At 50.2% G+C, this 27433-nt stretch overlaps 1 protein-coding gene across 2 annotated transcripts in view; it reads left to right on the forward strand.

Annotated features, from left to right (window-relative positions):
• The first annotated feature begins 4314 nt into the window (after positions 1-4314).
• Positions 4315-27433, forward strand: part of CFAP157 (cilia and flagella associated protein 157) — a 681435-nt gene continuing 658316 nt past the window's right edge. For both annotated transcript variants that reach the window (XM_086924933.1, XM_086924934.1), the window contains exon 1: positions 4315-5053. In XM_086924933.1, the coding sequence (XP_086781059.1) occupies positions 4902-5053 (152 nt within the window). In that variant the 5' untranslated portion in view covers positions 4315-4901. The remainder of the gene's footprint in view (positions 5054-27433) is intronic.

The following is a 27433-nucleotide window of genomic DNA, read 5'->3' on the forward strand; positions in this document are numbered from 1 at the left end:
TTGGAAAGTAAGAAATCAGTCACACAGGCCCTACTAGTAAGTAGGATGGACTATGGGAATGCACTCTTTGTAGGCATGCCTGATTACCTATTTCAACAACTGCAGGTAGTGCAGAATGCTGCAGCTAAATTAGTATGCAGGAAGGGCAAATACAGCTCGGCCAAGGAATGCTTGAAACAACTCCATTGGATGCCTATGCGCCAAAGAGCTTGCTTCAAGCTCTTGGGCCATGCCAACAAGATACTTGATAATAAAGGACCTACTATCCTTCAGAATAGGTTACATTTTTACCTTCCTGCCAGACCTTTAAGATCACAACATCTTGCCCTTGCTATAACAAAGAAAATAAAAAAGAATAAAGCAGGAGGACGTACCTTCTCTTATTTGGCTGCACGTCATTGGAATGAACTTCCAGTGGAACTTAGACTAACTACCAATTATAATCTCTTTAGGAAGAAACTTAAAACATGCCTTTTTCCTAAAGACTGACGCATGACAATTGGCTAATTCAGCTTTCATCTGTTACCAGAGTCCTTAACGCCGTGACATCCTTTGGGATAATTGATGCGCTTTATAAATAAATAAATAAATATCAAGGAAAATAATCTTCTTGACAATTGTCAGTCCGGCTTCATCCAAAACTGCAGCACTGAAACAGCCCTGCTGCAAGTGGTTGATGACCCCCCGAAACCAGGAAGACGGTCACCCAGGCCCTTGTCACCAGCCGACTGGACAACTCCCAACGCCGGAACCACAGCCAAACTTCACAAAAAGCTCCAGCGCATTCAGAACGCCTCAGCACGCCTCATCCTGGACATTCCCCGACACGGCCACATCTCCGAACACCTGAGAAACCTGCACTGGCTCCCCGTCAGCAAGAGAATCACGTTCCGACTCCTCACTCACGCACACAAAGCTCTCCACAACCAAGGCCCAAGATACCTCAACGACCGCCTGACCTTCTACACTCCCACCCGCCAGCTACGATCGACCAGCCACGCCCTCGCCGCCGTCCCCCGCATCCGACGAGCCACAACGGGAGGAAGATCCTTCTCCTACCTGGCTGCCAAGACGTGGAACTCCCTCCTCCTCCACCTCCGCCTGACCCAAGATCACCTCTCCTTCAGGAAGCAACTCAAGACCTGGCTGTTCGAGCAGTAGCGGACCCCCCTCCCCCAAGCGCCTTGAGACCCTCCGGGTGAGTAGTGCGCTATACAAATGTTTTGATTGATTGATGACGCGCTGAGGATACTCGACTCGGGGGGCGGGTCTTGTCTTTTAATCCTCCTTGACCTTTCTGCAGCCTTTGACACTGTCAATCACACACTCTCCTCAACACTCTTCAACAGAGAATGGGCATGGAGGGCACTGTGCATAAATGGTTTGCTTCCTTCATCTCTGATAGATCCCAGATGATCAAAACATCTCCTTTGGCGGTAGATCAAGGTGTTCCTCAAGGCTCTATACTTGCACTCACATTGTTCAATCTCTATTTAGAACCACTGAGAAATCTCCTTAGTGAATGCGCGATCCACTATCATCTCTATGCAGATGACACTCAAATCTACCTCAAGGTTTCCTTCACTCATGATCTCTCCATCCTAAGCTCTACTCTCGAATCCATTCAAAACTGGATGTCAACTCATCAATTGATTTTGAATCCCTTGAAAACTGAATTCCTCCTCTTCTCCTCACTCTCTCCTCCTCCGGTTCAATCATGGATGGATCAGATGAATCTTCTGAACAATAAACCCATCATTGTCGACAGCGCAAAATCCCTTGGTGTCATACTCAACACAAAACTCAATCTACTCTCCCACATTAATTCTATTGCAAAGTCTGCTCAATACCAACTGCTCCTTCTTTGGGGGATTTGTCGCTTCTTCCCGGAGTAGGACCTTAAAACCCTGGTCCAATCGCTGGTCCTCTTCAGACTGGACTACTGCAACTCTCTTCTTACTGGCCTCCCCAAATCCCACCTGTCCCCCCTTAAATCTGTCTTCCATTCAGCAGCTCGTTTCATCTGTGGGGCAAAAAGAAGTAACCACATCACATCCATGTTATCCACCCTCTGCTGGCTTCCCTTCGAGGCTAGATCTATCTACAAGACCGCTTGTATCACCCACAAAGCCTTGCACTCCTCCTCTCCTCGCTACCTGGCGAATAAACTGAAACTCTCTGGAGGCTCTAGACCTTCACGAAAAGCGGAAAATCTACGGCTTGAACCTCCCACTTTCAAGAAGGAAAGGTCGATGGCCCAATCCTTTTCAGGCAACGCAGTGAGAATCTGGAACTCCCTTCCGCCTCAGCTCCGGACCACCGCCTCCTCCCGGGCCTTCAAAAGGGACCTCAAAGTTCTCCTCCTGCAAAGACACTTCCACAGTTAATTAATGCCCTCTCTATTATCTGAAGGAAGACCTCCCATTATAGGAAACTCTATTCTCCATGACCTTGGAAGTGCCTTCCCAGGGCGTTCTTGTGGTTTGAAAGTCTGCAATGTATTACAGTATTACCCTTGTACCTGTGTTTGGTTCTCGTTTGTAACCTGCACACCTGTCTCTCTTTCCTCCTGTAATGCACCGTTTGCTCCTCTTGTATTTTGTTTGCTCACACTTGTCATTTTTGCTTCATGTAACTCAACGTTTGCTTGTGTAACTTGCCCATTTCTAATGTCCTCTTGTCTCAGTTCTGATCCCACTGTGAAGCCTCTGACGCCTTCGGGTAAAGTCCGCGCGAGAGAAAAACGCATCAATAAATAAACAATAAAATAATCCCCGCTGGCGGTCGGTGCCCATTGGATCCCATTACAGTCCCCTTCCGCGCGCCGCCGCGGCCCCTCCCCTCAGCACGCGCTGCTTCTTCTGGGAGGAGCCAGGCCGCCGTGCGGGCAGCGGGTGTTGAGGGTGACGTCATGCTTGGCGGTCATCTTGGATTGGGGCCAACAGCCACTAAGCTGCGAGGTCGAAATCCGACATGGCCGCCAATACCCGGTCCGCTCTCTATGTCTACTCTGCTCCTGTTGCTAGGCACGCGCCGGGCCCTAGCAACAGAGCGCGCGACCCGAGCCTGGCATCAGAGGGAGAGGAACCGGGAGAGAACCGGGAGAGAGAGGCCAAGAACCGGGAGAGAAGCCAAGAACCGGGAGAGAAGCCAAGAACCGGGAGAGAGAGGCCAAGAACCGGCAGAGAGGCCAAGAACCGGGAGAGAGAGGCCAAGAACCGGCAGAGAGAGGCCAAGAACCGGGAGAGAACCGGGAGAGAGGCCAAGAACCGGGAGAGAGAGAGGCCCAGAACCGGGAGAGAAAGGCCAAGAACCGGGAGAGAACCGGGAGAGAGAGGACAAGAACCGGGAGAGAACCGGGAGAGAGAGGACAAGAACCGGGAGAGAGAGGCCCAGAACCGGGAGAGAACCGGGAGAGAGGCCAAGAACCGGGAGAGAGAGAGGCCCAGAACCGGGAGAGAAAGGCCAAGAACCGGGAGAGAACCGGGAGAGAGGCCAAGAACCGGGAGAGAGAGGCCAAGAACCGGTAGAGAGGCCAAGAACCAGGAGAGAGGCCAAGAACCGGGAGAGAGGCCAAGAACCAGGAGAGAGGCCAAGAACCGGTAGAGAGGCCAAGAACCGGTAGAGAGGCCAAGAACCGGAAGAGAGGCAAGAACCGGTAGAGAGGCCAAGAACCGGGAGAGAGAGGCCAAGAACCGTGAGAGAGGCCAAGAACCGGGAGAGAGAGGCCAAGAACCGGTAGAGAGGCCAAGAACCAGGAGAGAGGCCAAGAACCGGGAGAGAGGCCAAGAACCGGGAGAGAGGCCAAGAACCAGGAGAGAGGCCAAGAACCGGTAGAGAGGCCAAGAACCGGTAGAGAGGCCAAGAACCGGTAGAGAAGCCAAGAACCGGGAGAGAGGCCAAGAACCGGGAGAGAACTGGAACCGGGAGAGAGAGGCCAAGAACCGGGAGAGAGAGGCCAAGAACCGGGAGAGAACCAGGAGAGAGAGGCCAAGAACCGGGAGAGAGGCCAAGAACCGGGAGAGAGATTCCAAGAACCGGGAGAGAGAGGCCAAGAACCAGTAGACAGGCCAAGAACCAGGAGAGAGGCCAAGAACCGGCAGCGAGAGGCCCAGAACCGGGAGAGAACAGGGAGAGAGAGGCCAAGAACCGGGAGAGAGAGGCCAAGAACCGGGAGAGAGAGGCCAAGAACCGGGAGAGAGAGGCCCAGAACCGGGAGAGAGGCCAGGAACCGGGACGGATAGGCCCAAAAACTGGACAGAACGGGGGATAGAGCCCAGAACCGGGAGTGAGAACCAGAACCAGGGAAAGAAAGAACTAGAGAAAGAGAACTAGAACCAGGATAAAGAACAAATAACCGGTACAAAGTGCCCAGAACTAGCGAAGGATAGCTAGAACCGGAGAAAGAGGCCCAGAACCAGAGAACCAAAAGCCGGACAAAGAGCTCAGAAGCAGAACACAGGGCTCAGAACCAGCAAAGGAGGCCCAGACCCAGAGAAAGAGGCCCAGAGAAAGAGGCCCAGTCCCAGAGAAAGAGGCCCAGTCCCAGAGAAAGAGGCCCAGTCCCAGAGAAAGAGGCCCAGACCCAGAGAAAGAGGCCCAGACCCAGAGAAAGAGGCCCAGACCCAGAGAAAGAGGCCCAGACCCAGAGAAAGAGGCCCAGACCCAGAGAAAGAGGCCCAGACCCAGAGAAAGAGGCCCAGACCCAGAGAAAGAGGCCCAGAACCAGAGAAAGAGGCCCAGAACCAGAGAAAGCAGACGAGGACCCGGGCACTGTGTCCTGGTCAAGAGGGGAAGCCAAGAGACAGGGCAGACAGTAGCGTCTGACCACAAGGGCAGGGAGGAGGCCAGACCCAGGCTCTGAGGCTGGGCAGGGGTTGAGTGAGAGTCTCACACCAGCCATGCCCCCCAAGAAGAAAGGCAAGAAGAAGGGGAAAGATGGCTCCGCCAAGAGCAAGCCCCCGGCCACGGGTTCCACTGGAGAGCCGCTGTCCGAGCTCTCCAAGGAGTTCTACCTGATCCAGATCCGGGACCTGGAAGGCCAGGTGGCCAGGTGAGTGCTGGAGTGTCCTCATGTGATAGACTCCAGGTAGTTTCCGAGCACCAGGGCCGTAGCTTCGGAGTGTTAAACCCCACTAATAAATGTATTTTCTGATAAATAGTTGGGTACAAGTGCTTTCAGTCGGTATGGTGAGGTGTCTGTCAGATTTCACCAGGAGTTTTTACATATACACAGGCGCACAAGCCCTCTCTTCCTCTCTCCTTTGAAAGTCCTTGAAAATGTATATTGTGTTTTCGCTCACTTATTACTCCTACCAATCTGCATTCCACTCCCTTTCCACTGCCCCTTTGGTGCCTCTCATGTACCCGGCTTGTCATACAATGTATTTTAACATTATATGTATAGAAAACAGTGGCTACTCCAAGCAAAAGGCCCTGCTTACCCACAGTCAGCTATCCATCTGACGTACACATTACATGAACTTAATAGGGTACTTCGCTACCATCTAATGTTATTTTAACATTATATGCCAGCGTGATTGTTTGAAAATGTGAAGCTCACCCCCCCAATCTTCCTGTCCAACCTACACCCCGCCAAGCACATTATAAAGAGGATTGCATGCAAGTAAAGTATCTAAAATACACTTTATTAAAGTCCACCCCTGGGCCTGCTCCTAATGCTCTGACTCTCCGTTTACAATCTAGAACATGGACTCCCTGATGTCAACATGACATGATGAGCAGCAGCAACGCCAACAATATACGCATCTGTCCACATCATAGCTGGCACATCCCTCACAGATTACCATCTCATAGCATATGAGCACCTCAGGATACCTTCTCATAGAACGTACGCACCTCACAAAACCATCTCATTGCATATGAGCACCTCAGGATACCTTCTCATAGAACATAAGCAACTCACGAAACCATCTCATAGCATATGAGCACCTCAGGATACCTTCTCATAGAACATAAGCAACTCACAAAACCATCTCATAGCATATGAGCACCTCAGGATACCTTCTCATAGAACATAAGCAACTCACAATACCATCCCATAGCATTTGAGCACCTCAGGATACCTTCTCAGAGAACATATGCAACTCACGAAACCATCTCATAGCATATGAGCACCTCAGGATACCTTTTCAGAGAACATATGCAACTCACGAAACCATCTCATAGCATATGAGCACCTCAGGATACCTTCTCATAGAACGTACGCAACTCACAATACCATCCCATAGCATTTGAGCACCTCAGGATACCTTCTCAGAGAACATAAGCAACTCACATATCCATCTCATAGCATATGAGCACCTCAGGATACCTTCTCATAGAACGTACGCAACTCACGAAACCATCTCATAGCATATGAGCACCTCAGGATACCTTCTCATAGAATGTACGCAACTCACAATACCATCCCATAGCATTTGAGCACCTTAGGATACCTTCTCAGAGAACATATGCAACTCACAAAACCATCTCATAGCATATGAGCACCTCAGGATACCTTCTCATAGAATGTACGCAACTCACAAAACCATATAGCATATGAGCACCTCAGGATACCTTCTCATAGAACATAAGCAACTCACGAAACCATCTCATAGCATATGAGCACCTCAGGATACCTTCTCATAGAATGTACGCAACTCACAAAACCATCCTATGGTATTTGAGCACATCAGGATACCTTCTCATAGAATGTACGCAACTCACAAAACCATCCTATAGTATTTGAGCACCTCAGTATACCTTCTCATAGAACGTAAGCAACTCACGAAACCATCTCATAGCATATGAGCACCACAGAATACCTTCTCATAGAAGGTACGCAACTCACAAAACCATCTCATAGCATATGAGCACCTCAGGATACCTTCTCATAGAACGTACGCAACTCACAAAACCATCTCATTGCATATGAGCACCTCAGAATACCTTCTCATAGAACGAAAGCAACTCACGAAACCATCTCATAGCATATGAGCACCTCAGGATACCTTCTCATAGAATGTAGGCAACTCACAAAACCATCCTTTAGTATTTGAGCACCTCAGGATACCTTCTCATAGAACGTAAGCAACTCACGAAACCATCTCATAGCATATGAGCACCTCAGGATACCTTCTCATAGAACGTAAGCAACTCACGAAACCATCTCATAGCATATGAGCACCTCAGGATACCTTCTCATAGAATGTACGCAACTCACAAAACCATCCTATAGTATTTGAGCACCTCAGGATACCTTCTCATAGAACGTAAGCAACTCACGAAACCATCTCATAGCATATGAGCACCTCAGGATACCTTCTCATAGAACGTAAGCAACTCACGAAACCATCTCATAGCATATGAGCACCTCAGGATACCTTCTCATAGAACGTACGCAACTCACAATACCATCCCATAGCATTTGAGCACCTCAGGATACCTTCTCAGAGAACATATGCAACTCACAAAACCATCTCATAGCATATGAGCACCTCAGGATACCTTCTCATAGAATGTACGCAACTCACAAAACCATATAGCATATGAGCACCTCAGGATACCTTCTCATAGAACATAAGCAACTCACGAAACCATCTCATAGCATATGAGCACCTCAGGATACCTTCTCATAGAACGTAAGCAACTCACGAAACCATCTCATAGCATATGAGCACCTCAGGATACCTTCTCATAGAATGTACGCAACTCACAAAACCATCCTATGGTATTTGAGCACATCAGGATACCTTCTCATAGAATGTACGCAACTCACAAAACCATCCTATAGTATTTGAGCACCTCAGTATACCTTCTCATAGAACGTAAGCAACTCACGAAACCATCTCATAGCATATGAGCACCACAGAATACCTTCTCATAGAAGGTACGCAACTCACAAAACCATCTCATAGCATATGAGCACCTCAGGATACCTTCTCATAGAACGTACGCAACTCACAAAACCATCTCATTGCATATGAGCACCTCAGAATACCTTCTCATAGAACGAAAGCAACTCACGAAACCATCTCATAGCATATGAGCACCTCAGGATACCTTCTCATAGAATGTAGGCAACTCACAAAACCATCCTTTAGTATTTGAGCACCTCAGGATACCTTCTCATAGAACGTAAGCAACTCACGAAACCATCTCATAGCATATGAGCACCTCAGGATACCTTCTCATAGAACGTAAGCAACTCACGAAACCATCTCATAGCATATGAGCACCTCAGGATACCTTCTCATAGAATGTACGCAACTCACAAAACCATCCTATAGTATTTGAGCACCTCAGGATACCTTCTCATAGAACGTAAGCAACTCACGAAACCATCTCATAGCATATGAGCACCTCAGGATACCTTCTCATAGAACGTAAGCAACTCACGAAACCATCTCATAGCATATGAGCACCTCAGGATACCTTCTCATAGAACGTACGCAACTCACAATACCATCCCATAGCATTTGAGCACCTCAGGATACCTTCTCAGAGAACATATGCAACTCACAAAACCATCTCATAGCATATGAGCACCTCAGGATACCTTCTCATAGAATGTACGCAACTCACAAAACCATATAGCATATGAGCACCTCAGGATACCTTCTCATAGAACATAAGCAACTCACGAAACCATCTCATAGCATATGAGCACCTCAGGATACCTTCTCATAGAACGTAAGCAACTCACGAAACCATCTCATAGCATATGAGCACCTCAGGATACCTTCTCATAGAATGTATGCAACTCACAAAACCATCCTATAGTATTTGAGCACCTCAGGATACCTTCTCATAGAACGTAAGCAACTCACGAAACCATCTCATAGCATATGAGCACCTCAGGATGCCTTCTCATAGAACGTAAGCAACTCACGAAACCATCTCATAGCATATGAGCACCTCGGGATACCTTCTCATAGAACGTACGCAACTCACAAAACCATCCCATAGTATTTGAGCACCTCAGGATACCTTCTCAGAGAACATATGCAACTCACAAAACCATCTCATAGCATATGAGCACCTCAGGATACCTTCTCATAGAATGTACGCAACTCACAAAACCATATAGCATATGAGCACCTCAGGATACCTTCTCATAGAACATAAGCAACTCACGAAACCATCTCATAGCTTATGAGCACCTCAGGATACCTTCTCATAGAACGTAAGCAACTCACGAAACCATCTCCTAGCATATGAGCACGGCAAGATAACTCCATGGCATCCACACACATCTGGGCGTCCTTGTAGAACCTAAACACTTCTTGAAACCTTCCTGCAGCATCAAAGCTCTTCACACCTGGACCCCATCATTGCATGTCAGCGCTACTGGATAGTTTTCCTTAGCACCCAGGTGCACTGTGTCATGGAAGCACCTTAGTACACCTTCACATGACATACAAACACACCTGGACCCTCTTGTGGCATGTGTGAATCTCTAATACACCCACCACCCCACAGCATCCAAGCGCGTCTGGACTCCGTCATAGAATGCACACACATCAGCATACCATTCCATACCATGTGAGAACCTTGTGATACCTCCACATGACATTTAAACACATCTTGATCTCCTCATGGCCTGTGAGAACCTGTAGTACGCCCACCATCCCACAGCTTAATAGCACATCTAGACTCCATCATAGAGTGCACACACATCAGCATACCATTCCATATCACGTGAGAACCATGTGATACCTTCACATGACTTCCAAACACATCTGGTCCCTGTTATAACATGTCAGAACCTCTGTTGTACCCACCACCATGATCCCAGCCATAGCCGTTCTACTTGTCCCATCACCTTCTGGAGGCCACCGGTCTCGTCTGAACCCATTATTGATGGTGAGACCACAATGATCCAGCCACAGCAGCTCTACGAGTCCTGTCACTTTCCAGAGGCACCGGTCTAGTATGAACCTATTGTTGCTGCTGAGAACACCATGATCCTACCCACAGCAGCTCTACAAGTCCCATCACCTTCTTGAGGCCAGTGATCTAGTGTGAACCTATTGTTGCTGCTGAAAAGACAATGTTCCCACCCACTGCAGCTCTACAAGTCCCATCACCTTCTGGAAGCACCGGTTTAGTGTAAAGCTTCACTTTGATAACTTTATTTCAGTCGAAGACCATAAAAGTGCAATAAAATATGTACAAGCACAATAATAAAACATAAATACTTCAGAATTAAAAAGTTATTAAACGTTGGTTATCAAAGCAATAGTAAAGCATAAAAGCAATAGTCCATTATTCCTTGTGGATAAATGCAGTTCTTCTCCCCCACATGCCGAATAAAAACCGGGAAACGGCAAAAATAATGAGAGGGGCAGTGTCATAAGTTAGGACTCTACAAGCATGTACACAGTGTCTAAAACCCAAGTTTTTGCATAATGGGATGATCCAGCACTTCCGGATTTCACTGTATGCTGGGCAAAAAAAGAGAATATGTATAATGTCTTCCCTGGCGTGATTACAGGCAGGGCAGTTAGCCTTCATCGTTTTTGCCCATCTGGATGTAAATGCCCCAACCGGTAAGGAGCCGTGCCTCAATTGAATATATAGTTTTCTTGCCAGTGGAGGCTGCACCAGGTCCAAAAACGCCTCCATCCTGTATTCAACTTTTGTTGTGAGGAGCTCAGTGGACAATCTGCCCTGGGAAGTAGAACAGTGTAGCAGTTTGAGATTATACGATTTTACAACTGCCACCAGTACAGACCTTTGCATCCTCATACAGCTGTCCTCCGGTGTATCCCAAAGTTGGGGAAGACCAATTTGGTAAAGGAGAGTCTTAACATGTACCAACCAAGGTATATTCTTGTTCTTTAGCTGCCCCCAAATAGTATTAAATTCTGCTCTAAACGGTTCAAGCTCCGGCACAGACCAGAGCCTTCTCCAATAGAGCAGAGGTCAAGCTGCCACCAGGTCAGTAATAGGTTCCAGACCCAGGTCCAAGCATAATGGTAGCAGGGGCGTGCTTTGTGGAAGACCGAACAGATGTCGCATGAAAGACTGCTCGACTTTTATTAGATTACATGCATTGGTGTGTCCCCAGAGTTCAGCAGCGTATAAGGCTGCAGACCTGACCTGTGTTTTGTATATCTCTAGGGCAGGGGTAGCCGGTTTAAAGGTTTAGGCACTATGGAATCTGCCTACGCCACCCATAATCTGTGCAAGTCTCAAGGAGGATTTAGAGACTTAATGGTCCCATGTAAAGTGTTCAGTCAAAGTCACTCCCAGATATATAAAGGTCTTAACTCGCTCAAGTGGGGTTCCATTCAATGTGGGGTTTGGGCGGGTGTGCCTCGGGGGTTGAAGATCATAAACTTGGTTTTCTCCAAGTTGATCTCCAAACCCCGCGAGGCGCAGAAGGAAACAAACCCGTCCAAAACCCGCTGGATGCCCGATGATGTCCGCGACAACAACAAGGTGTCGTCCGCGAACATCAGTGCGGGCACCCGTCCAGTAGCCAGGCGTGGAGCATCGTTATCCCTGACACAATTAAGTCTATCTATCAGGCCATTGACATACAAGCTAAAGAGAGTAGGGGTCAGTAGGCAACCCTGGCGTACTCCCCGGGGAACAGGGAAACGGTCGGATAAATCCCCGTTTTTCCCACACCTCACCTGCGCGTAGTTCCCAGTATGAAGCCGGGTTAGGGCATCTAGTAAGTAAGGAGGGAGACCAAGTTCCTCCAGCACCGTCCAGAGCCTCTCCCTAGGGACCAGATCGAATGCGGCCCGCAGGTCCACAAAAACAAGGTAGAGGCTGCCACCCTCTACTCTTGCAGTTTTCCAGTATAGGACCTTGAGTCGAAAGATCTGGTCCAGAGTCGAGACCCCTGATCTAAAACCGGCTTGGAGGGAGGTCAAAGTTTTATTTTCCTCCAACCAGCCCAATAATCTCTCCATCAGGATTCGGCCCATCAGCTTCTGGGTCGTGTCGAGTACACTAATTGGTCTATAATTTGATAGGGCGAGCGGACAGCCCTTTTTAAAAATTGGAACAATCTCGGCTCCCAGCCAGGTCTCAGGTACTGGGGAGCCCTGTAAGACAGCATTGAACAGAACCATCAAATATGGGGCCCAGATTTTTGGCTGAGAGCGAAAGAGATCTCCAGGGAGCTTATCCAGACCCGGGGCTTTATTCGGGAGCAGTTTCTCAATTGCCAGTTCAACTTCCCTGAGTGTAATATTGTCTGAACTATAAGTGGGAGTCCCACTAGGGGCATCCCTTCTCACAATTGCGAGACAGGATCCAGGTCCAGGGCCCAAGACCTCCGGCAGTCTACACTCGTGCGGGGGTTCTGGGGCCATGGGAAGCTCAGGAGCTAGGCTGGAGCTATAGTTTCGACAGGGGGAAGTCCCTGGACCCGGGGCCCCCAGCAGTCGACACTCGTGCGGGAGGTCCCGGGCCATGCTAGTGCAAGAAACCGAGATCCCGGGGCCCAAGGCCCCCGGCAGTCGGCTCTCATGCAGGGGATCTGGGGCAACCGGAATCTCGGAAGCCTGGTTAAAACTAAGATTTTGACAGGGAGAAGGCCCAGTGCCCGGGGCCCCCAGCAATCGACACTCATGCGGGAGGTCCCGGGCCGTGCAGGCATGTGGAACCAAACTCCCGGACTGCGGGGCCCCCGGCAGTCGACTCTCGTGCTGGAGGTCCCGTGGCGCACAGGCCAGAGGCTCCAAAACTAGTTCTGACAGCCCTTCCTGGAGCTGACACTCAATTTCCTCCAACTCAGGGCTTGTATAGAGTGACTTAAAGTGGGCCTCCCACACTATAAGGCAATATTCAAGACCCCAGTGTCTCTCTCACCTGTCGCTGAAGAAGTAACAATTAGCCAAAAGGTCTTAGAATCTTTTAGGAGTAGTGCCTGTCTCAACTCTTCCCACCTAGATTCCTCCCACTCACTCTTTGCTCTAATGAGCACCTTCTTGTACAGCAGTCTAGTTGTTCTAATTTTAAGGATATCCTTAGATTTAATTGCCTTGAGTAGGTCTTTCTTTGAGTTTTGACATGCATGGTTGTGCCAGGGATGTGTTTTATTCCGACGCAACTTAGTCCCACTAACCGGATAGAATACATCCCCTATACTCTCAACTATCTTTTTGTGGGTCTCTATAGTCTGCCCATGGGAGGTGGAATTTCCCATATCACTTATCAATGGAACAGCTATCTGATAGATTTTTGCGAGACGGGTAGGAGAGTCTAGGCAAGAAGGCCATTTGACTCTTCTCCTGTTGTTAGATATAATATGTGGTGGGACTGTCGGAGTGGAATTAGAGTCAGAGTTAGTTAGTCCAAATGCACCGGGTTTAAGCGTTAGGACCAGCGCATTGTGGTCACTATCGTGCCTTACGACAACCCCAAAGTCTTTAAACTTGCCCCAATGTTTGGCTTCCAACATGAGGTAGTCAATGGTGGAAGTTCGATTTATCCTATTATATGTGGGCAGGCCAGAACTTTCGTTGTTGCCCCTTCCATTGCATGCCCACAGAGACATTGCAAGGGTCAAGGCCTTGATTTGTAGTACTAACCGGGTCCAGGCCTTAACCGGGGCAATTCTTGGGGCTGGAATTTGCCAGAGCAAATCGACCTCATCCTCCTCACATAACTCGGATCCACCCAGTGGTTCGAACTGACAGTTCAGATCGCCACCAAGAATGGTCGGAGTAGCGGGGTCAAGTGTCAGAAGGAAATGGTCGAGTGCTTGAATAGTACTCAATTCTTTGTTATGTTATGTTATTTATGAGTTTTCTATAGCGCAACGGCTACTCCAAAGGAGTGTCCCGGCGCTTTGTGCTCCTAACCCAGAAAGGAGACTGAAAAACATAACAGCAATAAAAGGAAAACAGAACCCAAGGATAGAGAGACTCTAACCAGAAAATAACCAAGTCTTTAAACCCTTCCTAAAGGCAAGCAGATTAGATGTGGACCGTAAGGACAGCGGTAAAGAATTCCACAACTGAGGGGCCAGGAATCTAAAGGACCGACCACCCACACGAGCCTTCTTTATACGAGGAACTACAGCAAGTGCCAGTGACTCCGATCTTAAGGATCGTGTCGGCCGGTAAAAATCCAGCCTCTTCTGTAGATATTTTGCACTTGTAGCTTGCAGGGCTTTATGGGCTAATGTCAGGGCCTTGAACATTACCCTCTTCCGTATGGGGAGCCAATGGAGAGATTGCAGCAAGTTCGAGGCACTAGCTCGACGATGCAGGCCAAAAATAGCTCGTGCCGCAGCATTCTGGGTCACCTGCAAGCGCTGTAAGAGATATTCCGGAAGACCCAGATACAGAATGTTAGCGTAATCCAGTCTGGATCCAATGAGAGCCTGTACAGTTAATCTCCGATGTTCCTCAGAAAGCAATGGAAAAAACTTTCGAAGCATCCTAAGGATGCCGAAACATGATCCTGTGAGAGTTGACACCTGGGATTTGAGCGTAAGCCCGTTGTCAATTTTAATTCCCAGGTTCTTAGCCCATTCAGAAGACTGAGCTGGAGGGAACATGTCGGCAGGCCACCAACCATGCCAATCCGGATCCGATGGGCAGCCAAAGAAAAGTATCTCGGATTTATCCGAGTTACACTTGAGGCTGTTCAGTTGGAACCAGTTAAAAACAGCCCCAAGGCAGTCACGGATACTTTCCCCATCGAATTCTTCGCTCTTACGGCAGGTGAAGAGAAGCTGGGTGTCGTCAGCATATGAGACGATCTGGGCCCCGTAGGACTCCACCAATGTCGCCAGAGGGGTCATAAAGATGTTAAATAGAGTAGGGCTCAATACTGAGCCCTGAGGAACTGCAACTCCCAATGGCGGCATTTCGGCAGATCCAGGAGAGGCCCAGACCATTTGTCGGCGGTTGGCTAAGAAAGAACGAAACCAGTTGAGCACCGTCCCCCCTAGACCGATGTCATGTAGTCTTGTGAGGAGATCCTCATGGGGGACGGTGTCAAAAGCCGCAGACAAGTCTAACATAACTAACATCACCCTGCCTCCGGCATCCAGCACCTCCTTCACAATCTCTGAAACTTCCAGGAGCGCAGTCTCAGTACTTAAGTTGGGTCGAAAACCCGATTGAGACGCGTGGAGAAGCTCATTAGACTCCAGGAAGTTGGAGAGCACGCTGTGAACATGTTTCTCCAGGATTTTAGTGAGTGCTGGGAGGAGCGAGATCGGTCTATAATTGGCCGGGACTTCCGGGGCAAGGTTGGGCTTTTTAAGGAGAGGAATACCATGGCCTGTTTCCAGGAATGTGGCAAGGCTCCCTGTCTCAGAGAAAGATTAAGAATAGGGTTGGCTATAGGGTTGACAACATCTGCCATTCTAGCTAAGAATTTCGCCGGGCAAGGATCACGTGGTGAGCCAGATTTGAGATTCCTCATCAATGCTAAAGATGAGGCTGTCGTGAGGGGCGGGAAGTCCAGCAGGACAGGGCCAAGGGTAGGCAGGTGAGCTATCTCATTCAACAAAGTCGAAAGAACGGCTATCGGTCTCGGAGGGAAGGAGTCCTGTATCTGCTTGATTTTGATAGTGAAAAAATTCGCTATTGTGTCGGCCCAGGTCTCAGCCGGAACTTCTTGTGCTGAATTCGATCGCAGGGTAGTGAATTCCCTAACGATTGAAAAAATCTCCTTCACGGTAGGCCTAGAGTAGATATTAATATTAGCCAATGTAGATCTACTAACAGATGTTAGCAAAACACATTGGATATCTGGCGAGTTTGAGTCCACCTGTACAGCCTGCATGCCCAAGTGTAAGCCTACCCATATGGCAAGGCCACCCGAAGGGCGGCCTTTCCCACCTGAGACTGCAGGGATGTCATAGGTAGCAAAACCGGGACAGTCCCTCGCCTCGAGGGACCAGGTTTCTTGCATCAAGCAAATGTCATGAGTGGTCATAAAGGAGGACCAGTCTGGTACGAGTAGCTTGCTCTTTAGGCCTGCGACATTCCACGAGAGTATTTTTATACTACCTTCCATAGCCTTAACTTTGTCCTTCTCACCCCCTTGTTCTCTTGGTGGTGCCTGGTCCAGGCTCTGATCAACCCTTGTCTCCTCCCTCTTTGAGGCATGAGGGCAGGGGATCTCATAACTGGCAGAGGATAGTGACTTTTCCTGTATTGTAACACCGTCCTCTGAGTTACCCTCATTATGTTCTTGTGGGGGCGTACATGACTGAGTGAGTCAGTCCACCTCCTTGAGGATGCTAAACCTATTCCAATGGGGTTGTATCGGGTAGAACGGGGTGTGTGGAAGAAAACCCTCCCCAAATGGCTGCCAATGGTGAACCCCGTTCGGGTGGGAGAGAGGATTTCTGGTATACTGTGGTCTCCTATTGTGAGACGATTTGTGGATTGGGGTAGGATAGAAATAGGACAAGTGCAAAGGGAATATTTGGGACTCTCTGTGGGAAGGGGTTCTACAGATGTGATCAACAGCAGAGGAGTCCCTAAAATTAATTGTTACAACGTCCCCTGCCACTGTTTTAGGGCCCCTTCCAATCCAGTCTACTCTTCTCACTGCCAATATGTGACCTGAAATATTAGGAGGTAAGGGTCTATTTAGGCTCAGCCACTGTATACACTTATTATGTAGGTCTACCTCCTGTTCTCTCTTCCCCTCACCTAGGGGTGGAACACCCACTAGGGCCACTACATATGGTTGTGCTTCTGGAGGCAGATTTATTGTCGGCAATCGTTTAAAGGTTGCCTTAGGTGGGGGAGGTCTTGATGAAGGTGCAACTTTTTTTGGTGCCGTATTTTTACCCTCCTTGGGATGGTGACTAGATTTAACAGTTTGGCCCACAGCTGAAGATATGGTAAGACCTAGTGGTTTGGCTACAGGTGTAGGAGGGGGTATGAGGTTTAAGGATTTAGCAGCAGTAGTTGCTGGTCCTGGTTTTCTATTTGGTACTGCTGGAACAGTGGATTTAGCTACCTCAAGACAGGGTACCTTTGTAGAGTCACCGACTGGAGCAGAGGGTAACGAGTTACCTTGGGAGTTATGTGGCTTAGTTGTCCCCATAGTCTTATTGTTTAACATGGAAGACAATCTATCCAGTTTTGAAACCAGAGGTGTAATGTGGGAAGCAATTATTTGCTCTAAACTGTTCTGAAGATCCGTCACCATATTGGTGACCCAGCAGGGTATCCCTGTAGTTGGGTGCCGGGGATGATCAAATGGGGTTACCAAGTTATGATTGGGCTGTTTCTTTGTAACTAGATTCTTAGGAAGACTATCCTTTTTTGTCTTAGAGCCCACCCTACCGGGTTTTGATTTTGCCACAGGGGGAGAGGAAGTCAAGATACAGGGTTGATCGTCTTTGTTAATAGAGGACTCAACTAAAGCCAAAGATAAATCATCAGCTACTGAGGTCTCAGCCGGAATCTGTGCACAGGGCAGCTCGGCAAAGGTGGATGTTAGATAGGAGTCCAGGATCGTGGGATCAATGGCAATAGCCGAGCAATCTTCGCCATGGTCTTTAGAGCTTATTGTGGGTGGGAAGGATAATCTTCTTTCGGTATTTTCAATTGCATTGGCAACCACCCCTATGGTCTGTTGTAGCATTTTGTCAATAGCCGTCAGTGTTGAGAGGGACTGTGGCATTGTGGCCTGAAGTCTAGTATTTGGAAGTGAAGCAGATGGTTTCGTTTTCTTGCCCTGGATACTCATATTTGCTGTAGGTTGCCTCGTTGATTAACAGCAAGGTATGGGGAAAAGTATAAAAGACACAATTTGTCCAGCACAGGGATAAATTATCACTCGCACTCTTAAGGGGGGCAACAAGCACAATGGCCCGCAAATGAAAGGGAAAAGCGGATAACAGTACCTTGTGGAAGAGTGCCGGATACTTTCAAGGTTAAGTGCCACTGGAAATGGGGGTGGCCCGTCCCGTCCCCAGGCGTCCACGGACGGCCACAGACGGCCCGCCCTCTGCCCGGGCTCCGCCCTGTGTCGCCCGCGCACGTCCCGCAGTTGCGGGAGGCGTTCCTTCCTTATCAAGCGCCTCCGGGCGCGGTGTTGCTGGCGTCAGGTGGGCGCCGCCGGGGCACCTGGGTTGTGTAGTCCTGCCGTTCCCCTCGCGGCGTTGGCTGGACTCTCCCTGGTGCGGCCGTTCCCCTCACGGCAATGGTGGAGTGCTGGACGCCAGGTACGTTCAGCAGGAAGCTGCCCCTGTTAGCGCTCGGCGCTCCTTCCTTATCAAGCGCCTCTGGGCGCGGTGTTGCTGGCGTCAGGTGGGCGCCGCCGGGGCACCTAGGTTGTGTAGTCCTACCGTTCCCCTCACGGCGTTGGCTGGACTCTCCCCAGTGCGGCCGTTCCCCTCGCGGCAATGGTGGAGTGCTGGACGCCAGGTACGTTCAGCAGGAAGCTGCCCCAGTTAGCGCTCGGCGCTCCTTCCTTATCAAGCTCCTCCGGGCGCGGTGTTGCTGGCGTCAGGTGGGCGCCACCGGGGCACCTGGGTTGTGTAGTCCTGCCGTTCCCCTCACGGCGTTGGATGGACTCTCCCCAGTGCGCCGTTCCCCTCACGGCAATGGTGGAGTGCTAGACGCCAGGTACGTTCAGCAGGAAGCTAGTGTAAAGCAATTGTTGCTGCTGGGAGCGCCATGATCTCACCCACAAAGAAAAACCAAAGGTGATGATGGACGGAGCGTTGACAATACAAACACTCACCCCCAGTCAACTGATCTGGGTTTAATCCATCACCGTTCTTTAACTCACTCCCCCACCCCAGTTCAGACATGGCCATATGCAAATCAGTCTTACCCTGTGCCTCATGGGAACAGTCCAGCCCGAACTGCCCAGCTATGTCTTCCATGGACCGGGATCAAGCTTCCCTGAACCCGTTTCTGGCATTACAGCCATCTTCAGCCGGGCTTGCTTGACTCCAGTGGCAAAGTGAGCAAGGGACTCACGTCTCAGCATACCCTGCCGACTTAGGGCAAACAAAGAAAAACCAAAGGTGATGATGGACGGAGCGTTGACAATACAAATACTAACCCCCAGTGAACTGATCTGGGTTTAATCCATCACTGTTCTTTAGCTCACTCCGCCACCCCAGTTCAGACATGGCCATATGCAGATCAGTCTGACCCTGTGCCTCATGGGAACAGTCCAGCCCGAACTGCCAAGCCATGTCTTCCCTGCACCGGAATCAAGCTTCCTAGGACCGGTTTCTGGCATTACAGCCGTCTTCAGCCGGGCTTGCTTGACTCCAGTGGCAAAGTGAGCAAGGGACTCCCGTCTGAGCATACCCTGCCAACTTAGGGCGAACAAAGAAATACCACAGGTGATGATGGACGGAGCGTTGACAATACAAACACTCACCCCCAGTCAACTGATCTGGGTTTAATCCATCACCGTTCTTTAGCTCACTCCGCCACCCCAGTTCAGACATGGCCATATGCAAATCAGTCTGACCCTGTGCCTCATGGGAACCGTCCTGCCCGAACTACCAAGCCATGTCTTCCCTGGACCGGAATCAAGCTTCCCAGGACCGGTTTCTGGCATTACAGCCGTCTTCAGCCGGGCTTGCTTGACTCCAGTGGCAAAGTGAGCAAGGGACTCACGTCTGAGCATACCCTGCCAACTTAGGGCGAACAAAGAAAAACCAAAGGTGATGATGGACGGAGCGTTGACAATACAAACACTCACCCCCAGTCAACTGATCTGGGTTTAATCCATCACCGTTCTTTAGCTCACACCGCCACCCCAGTTCAGACATGGCCATATGCAAATCAGTCTGACCCTGTGCCTCATGGGAACCGTCCAGCCCGAACTGCCAAGCCATGTCTTCCCTGGACCGGAATCAAGCTTCCCAGGACCGTTTTCTGGCATTACAGCCGTCTTCAGCCGGGCTTGCTTGACTCCAGTGGGAAAGTGACCAAATGACTCCCGTCTGAGCATACCCTGCCAACTGAGGGCGAACAAAGAAAAACCAAAGGTGATGATGGACGGAGCGTTGACAATACAAACACTCACCCTCAGTCAACTGATCTGGGTTTAATCCATCACTGTTCTTTAGCTCACTCTGCCACCCCAGTTCAGACATGGCCATATGCAAATCAGTCTGACCCTGTGCCTCATGGGAACAGTCCAGCCCGAACTGCCAAGCCATGTCTTCCCTGGACCGGAATCAAGCTTCCCAGGACCGGTTTCTGGCATTACAGCCGTTTTCAGCCAGGCTTGCTTGACTCCAGTGGCAAAGTGAGCAAGGGACTCCCATCTGAGCATACCCTGCCAACTTAGGGCGAACAAAGAAAAACCAAAGGTGATGATGGACGGAGCGTTGACAATACAAACACTCACCCCCAGTCAACTGATCTGGGTTTAATCCATCACTGTTCTTTAGCTCACTCCGCCACCCCAGTTCAGACATGGCCATATGCAAATCAGTCTGACCCTGTGCCTCATAAGAACAGTCCAGCCCGAGCTGCCAAGCCATGTCTTCCCTGGACCGGAATCAAGCTTCCCAGGACCGGTTTCTGGCATTACAGCCGTCTTCAGCCGGGCTTGCTTGACTCCAGTGGGAAAGTGAGCAAGGGACTCCAGTCTGAGCATACCCTGCCAACTGAGGGCAAACAAAGAAAAACCAAAGGGGATGATGGACGGAGCGTTGACAATACAAACACTCACTCTCATTCAACTGATATGGGTTTAATCCATCACTGTTCTTTAGCTCACTCTGCCACTCCAGTTCAGACATGGCCATATGCAAATCAGTCTGACCCTGTGCCTCATGGGAACAGTCCAGCCCGAACTGCCAAGCCATGTCTTCCCTGGAAAGGAATCAAGCTTCCCAGGACCGGTTTCTGGCATTACAGCCGTCTTCAGCCAGGTTTGCTTGACTCCAGTGTTAAAGTGAGCAAGGGACTCCCGTCTGAGCATACCCTGCCAACTTAGGGCGAACAAAGAAAAACCAAAGGTGATGATGGACGGAGCGTTGACAATACAAACACTCACCCCCAGTCAACTGATCTGGGTTTAATCCATCACTGTTCTTTAGCTCACTCCGCCACCCCAGTTAAGACATGGCCATATGCAAATCAGTCTGACCCTGTGCCTCATGAGAACAGTCCAGCCCGAAATGCCAAGCCATGTCTTCCCTGGACCGGAATCAAGCTTCCCAGGAACGGTTTCTGGTATTACAGCCGTCTTCAGCCGGGCTTGCTTGACTCCAGTGGGAAAGTGAGCAAGGGACTCCCGTCTGAGCATACCCTGCCAACTTAGGGCGAACAAAGAAAAACCAAAGGTGATGATGGACGGAGCGTTGACAATACAAACACTCACCCCCAGTCAACTGATCTGGGTTTAATCCATCACTGTTCTTTAGCTCACTCCGCCACCCCAGTTAAGACATGGCCATATGCAAATCAGTCTGACCCTGTGCCTCATGAGAACAGTCCAGCCCGAAATGCCAAGCCATGTCTTCCCTGGACCGGAATCAAGCTTCCCAGGAACGGTTTCTGGTATTACAGCCGTCTTCAGCCGGGCTTGCTTGACTCCAGTGGGAAAGTGAGCAAGGGACTCCCGTCTGAGCATACCCTGCCAACTTAGGGCGAACAAAGAAATACCAAAGGTGATGATGGACGGAGCGTTGACAATACAAACACTCACCCCCAGTCAACTGATCTGGGTTTAATCCATCACCGTTCTTTAGCTCACTCCGCCACCCCAGTTCAGACATGGCCATATGCAAATCAGTCTTACCCTGTGCCTCATGGGAACAGTCCAGCCCGAACTGCCCAGCTATGTCTTCCATGGACCGGGATCAAGCTTCCCTGAACCCGTTTCTGGCATTACAGCCATCTTCAGCCGGGCTTGCTTGACTCCAGTGGCAAAGTGAGCAAGGGACTCACGTCTCAGCATACCCTGCCAACTTAGGGCAAACAAAGAAAAACCAAAGGTGATGATGGACGGAGCGTTGACAATACAAATACTAACCCCCAGTGAACTGATCTGGGTTTAATCCATCACTGTTCTTTAGCTCACTCCGCCACCCCAGTTCAGACATGGCCATATGCAGATCAGTCTGACCCTGTGCCTCATGGGAACAGTCCAGCCCGAACTGCCAAGCCATGTCTTCCCTGCACCGGAATCAAGCTTCCTAGGACCGGTTTCTGGCATTACAGCCGTCTTCAGCCGGGCTTGCTTGACTCCAGTGGCAAAGTGAGCAAGGGACTCCCGTCTGAGCATACCCTGCCAACTTAGGGCGAACAAAGAAATACCAAAGGTGATGATGGACGGAGCGTTGACAATACAAACACTCACCCCCAGTCAACTGATCTGGGTTTAATCCATCACCGTTCTTTAGCTCACTCCGCCACCCCAGTTCAGACATGGCCATATGCAAATCAGTCTGACCCTTTGCCTCATGGGAACCGTCCAGCCCGAACTGCCAAGCCATGTCTTCCCTGGACCGGAATCAAGCTTCCCAGGACCGTTTCTGGCATTACAGCTGTCTTCATCCGGGCTTGCTTGACCCCAGTGGCAACGTGAGCAAGGGACTCACGTCTGAGCATACCCTACCAACTTAGGGCGAACAAAGAAAAACCAAGGGTTATGATGGACGGAGCATTGACAATACAAACACTCACCCCCAGTCAACTGATCTGCGTTTAATCCATCACTGTTCTTTAGCTCACTCCGCCGCCCCAGTTCAGACATGGCCATATGCAAATCAGTCTGACCCTGTGCCTCATGGGAACAGTCCAGCCCGAACTGCCAAGCCATGTCTTCCCTGGACCGGAATCAAGCTTCCCAGGACCGGTTTCTGGCATTACAGCCGTCTTCAGCCGGGCTTGCTTGACTCCAGTGGCAAAGTGAGCAAGGGACTCACGTCTGAGCATACCCTGCCAACTTAGGGCGAACAAAGAAAAACCAAAGGTGATGATGGACGGAGAGTTGACAATACAAACACTCACCCCCAGTCAACTGATCTGGGTTTAATCCATCACCGTTCTTTAGCTCACACCGCCACCCCAGTTCAGACATGGCCATATGCAAATCAGTCTGACCCTGTGCCTCATGGGAACCGTCCAGCCCGAACTGCCAAGCCATGTCTTCCCTGGACCGGAATCAAGCTTCCCAGGACCGTTTTCTGGCATTACAGCCATCTTCAGCCGGGCTTGCTTGACTCCAGTGGGAAAGTGACCAAATGACTCCCGTCTGAGCATACCCTGCCAACTGAGGGCGAACAAAGAAAAACCAAAGGTGATGATGGACGGAGCGTTGACAATACAAACACTCACCCTCAGTCAACTGATCTGGGTTTAATCCATCACTGTTCTTTAGCTCACTCCGCCACCCCAGTTCAGACATGGCCATATGCAAATCAGTCTGACCCTGTGCCTCATGGGAACAGTCCAGCCCGAACTGCCAAGCCATGTCTTCCCTGGACCGGAATCAAGCTTCCCAGGACCGGTTTCTGGCATTACAGCCGTTTTCAGCCAGGCTTGCTTGACTCCAGTGGCAAAGTGAGCAAGGGACTCCCATCTGAGCATACCCTGCCAACTTAGGGCGAACAAAGAAAAACCAAAGGTGATGATGGACGGAGCGTTGACAATACAAACACTCACCCCCAGTCAACTGATCTGGGTTTAATCCATCACTGTTCTTTAGCTCACTCCGCCACCCCAGTTCAGACATGGCCATATGCAAATCAGTCTGACCCTGTGCCTCATAAGAACAGTCCAGCCCGAGCTGCCAAGCAATGTCTTCCCTGGACCGGAATCAAGCTTCCCAGGACCGGTTTCTGGCATTACAGCCGTCTTCAGCCGGGCTTGCTTGATTCCAGTGGGAAAGTGAGCAAGGGACTCCAGTCTGAGCATACCCTGCCAACTGAGGGCAAACAAAGAAAAACCAAAGGGGATGATGGACGGAGCGTTGACAATACAAACACTCACTCTCATTCAACTGATCTGGGTTTAATCCATCACTGTTCTTTAGCTCACTCTGCCACCCCAGTTCAGACATGGCCATATGCAAATCAGTCTGACCCTGTGCCTCATGGGAACAGTCCAGCCCGAACTGCCAAGCCATGTATTCCCTGGACAGGAATCAAGCTTCCCAGGACCGGTTTCTGGCATTACAGCCGTCTTCAGCCAGGTTTGCTTGACTCCAGTGGCAAAGTGAGCAAGGGACTCCCGTCTGAGCATACCCTGCCAACTTAGGGCGAACAAAGAAAAACCAAAGGTGATGATGGACGGAGCGTTGACAATACAAACACTCACCCCCAGTCAACTGATCTGGGTTTAATCCATCACTGTTCTTTAGCTCACTCCGCCACCCCAGTTAAGACATGGCCATATGCAAATCAGTCTGACCCTGTGCCTCATGAGAACAGTCCAGCCCGAAATGCCAAGCCATGTCTTCCCTGGACCGGAATCAAGCTTCCCAGGAACGGTTTCTGGTATTACAGCCGTCTTCAGCCGGGCTTGCTTGACTCCAGTGGGAAAGTGAGCAAGGGACTCCCGTCTGAGCATACCCTGCCAACTTAGGGCGAACAAAGAAAAACCAAAGGTGATGATGGACGGAGCGTTGACAATACAAACACTCACCCCCAGTCAACTGATCTGGGTTTAATCCATCACTGTTCTTTAGCTCACTCCGCCACCCCAGTTAAGACATGGCCATATGCAAATCAGTCTGACCCTGTGCCTCATGAGAACAGTCCAGCCCGAAATGCCAAGCCATGTCTTCCCTGGACCGGAATCAAGCTTCCCAGGAACGGTTTCTGGTATTACAGCCGTCTTCAGCCGGGCTTGCTTGACTCCAGTGGGAAAGTGAGCAAGGGACTCCCGTCTGAGCATACCCTGCCAACTTAGGGCGAACAAAGAAATACCAAAGGTGATGATGGACGGAGCGTTGACAATACAAACACTCACCCCCAGTCAACTGATCTGGGTTTAATCCATCACCGTTCTTTAGCTCACTCCGCCACCCCAGTTCAGACATGGCCATATGCAAATCAGTCTTACCCTGTGCCTCATGGGAACAGTCCAGCCCGAACTGCCCAGCTATGTCTTCCATGGACCGGGATCAAGCTTCCCTGAACCCGTTTCTGGCATTACAGCCATCTTCAGCCGGGCTTGCTTGACTCCAGTGGCAAAGTGAGCAAGGGACTCACGTCTCAGCATACCCTGCCAACTTAGGGCAAACAAAGAAAAACCAAAGGTGATGATGGACGGAGCGTTGACAATACAAATACTAACCCCCAGTGAACTGATCTGGGTTTAATCCATCACTGTTCTTTAGCTCACTCCGCCACCCCAGTTCAGACATGGCCATATGCAGATCAGTCTGACCCTGTGCCTCATGGGAACAGTCCAGCCCGAACTGCCAAGCCATGTCTTCCCTGGACCGGAATCAAGCTTCCCAGGACCGTTTCTGGCATTACAGCTGTCTTCAGCCGGGCTTGCTTGACCCCAGTGGCAACGTGAGCAAGGGACTCACGTCTGAGCATACCCTACCAACTTAGGGCGAACAAAGAAAAACCAAGGGTTATGATGGACGGAGCATTGACAATACAAACACTCACCCCCAGTCAACTGATCTGCGTTTAATCCATCACTGTTCTTTAGCTCACTCCGCCGCCCCAGTTCAGACATGGCCATATGCAAATCAGTCTGACCCTGTGCCTCATGGGAACAGTCCAGCCCGAACTGCCAAGCCATGTCTTCCCTGGACCGGAATCAAGCTTCCCAGGACCGGTTTCTGGCATTACAGCCGTCTTCAGCCGGGCTTGCTTGACTCCAGTGGCAAAGTGAGCAAGGGACTCACGTCTGAGCATACCCTGCCAACTTAGGGCGAACAAAGAAAAACCAAAGGTGATGATGGACGGAGAGTTGACAATACAAACACTCACCCCCAGTCAACTGATCTGGGTTTAATCCATCACCGTTCTTTAGCTCACACCGCCACCCCAGTTCAGACATGGCCATATGCAAATCAGTCTGACCCTGTGCCTCATGGGAACCGTCCAGCCCGAACTGCCAAGCCATGTCTTCCCTGGACCGGAATCAAGCTTCCCAGGACCGTTTTCTGGCATTACAGCCATCTTCAGCCGGGCTTGCTTGACTCCAGTGGGAAAGTGACCAAATGACTCCCGTCTGAGCATACCCTGCCAACTGAGGGCGAACAAAGAAAAACCAAAGGTGATGATGGACGGAGCGTTGACAATACAAACACTCACCCTCAGTCAACTGATCTGGGTTTAATCCATCACTGTTCTTTAGCTCACTCCGCCACCCCAGTTCAGACATGGCCATATGCAAATCAGTCTGACCCTGTGCCTCATGGGAACAGTCCAGCCCGAACTGCCAAGCCATGTCTTCCCTGGACCGGAATCAAGCTTCCCAGGACCGGTTTCTGGCATTACAGCCGTTTTCAGCCAGGCTTGCTTGACTCCAGTGGCAAAGTGAGCAAGGGACTCCCATCTGAGCATACCCTGCCAACTTAGGGCGAACAAAGAAAAACCAAAGGTGATGATGGACGGAGCGTTGACAATACAAACACTCACCCCCAGTCAACTGATCTGGGTTTAATCCATCACTGTTCTTTAGCTCACTCCGCCACCCCAGTTCAGACATGGCCATATGCAAATCAGTCTGACCCTGTGCCTCATAAGAACAGTCCAGCCCGAGCTGCCAAGCAATGTCTTCCCTGGACCGGAATCAAGCTTCCCAGGACCGGTTTCTGGCATTACAGCCGTCTTCAGCCGGGCTTGCTTGACTCCAGTAGGAAAGTGAGCAAGGGACTCCAGTCTGAGCATACCCTGCCAACTGAGGGCAAACAAAGAAAAACCAAAGGGGATGATGGACGGAGCGTTGACAATACAAACACTCACTCTCATTCAACTGATCTGGGTTTAATCCATCACTGTTCTTTAGCTCACTCTGCCACCCCAGTTCAGACATGGCCATATGCAAATCAGTCTGACCCTGTGCCTCATGGGAACAGTCCAGCCCGAACTGCCAAGCCATGTATTCCCTGGACAGGAATCAAGCTTCCCAGGACCGGTTTCTGGCATTACAGCCGTCTTCAGCCAGGTTTGCTTGACTCCAGTGGCAAAGTGAGCAAGGGACTCCCGTCTGAGCATACCCTGCCAACTTAGGGCGAACAAAGAAAAACCAAAGGTGATGATGGACGGAGCGTTGACAATACAAACACTCACCCCCAGTCAACTGATCTGGGTTTAATCCATCACTGTTCTTTAGCTCACTCTGCCACCCCAGTTCAGACATGGCCATATGCAAATCAGTCTGACCCTGTGCCTCATGGGAACCGTCCAGCCCGAACTGCCAAGCCATGTCTTCCCTGGACCGGAATCAAGCTTCCCAGGACCGTTTTCTGGCATTACAGCCGTCTTCAGCCGGGCTTGCTTGACTCCAGTGGGAAAGTGAGCAAATGACTC

Source organism: Lissotriton vulgaris, chromosome 5 (assembly GCF_964263255.1).
Source record: "Lissotriton vulgaris chromosome 5, aLisVul1.2, whole genome shotgun sequence".
In the NCBI taxonomy this organism is placed as follows: domain Eukaryota; kingdom Metazoa; phylum Chordata; class Amphibia; order Caudata; family Salamandridae; genus Lissotriton; species Lissotriton vulgaris.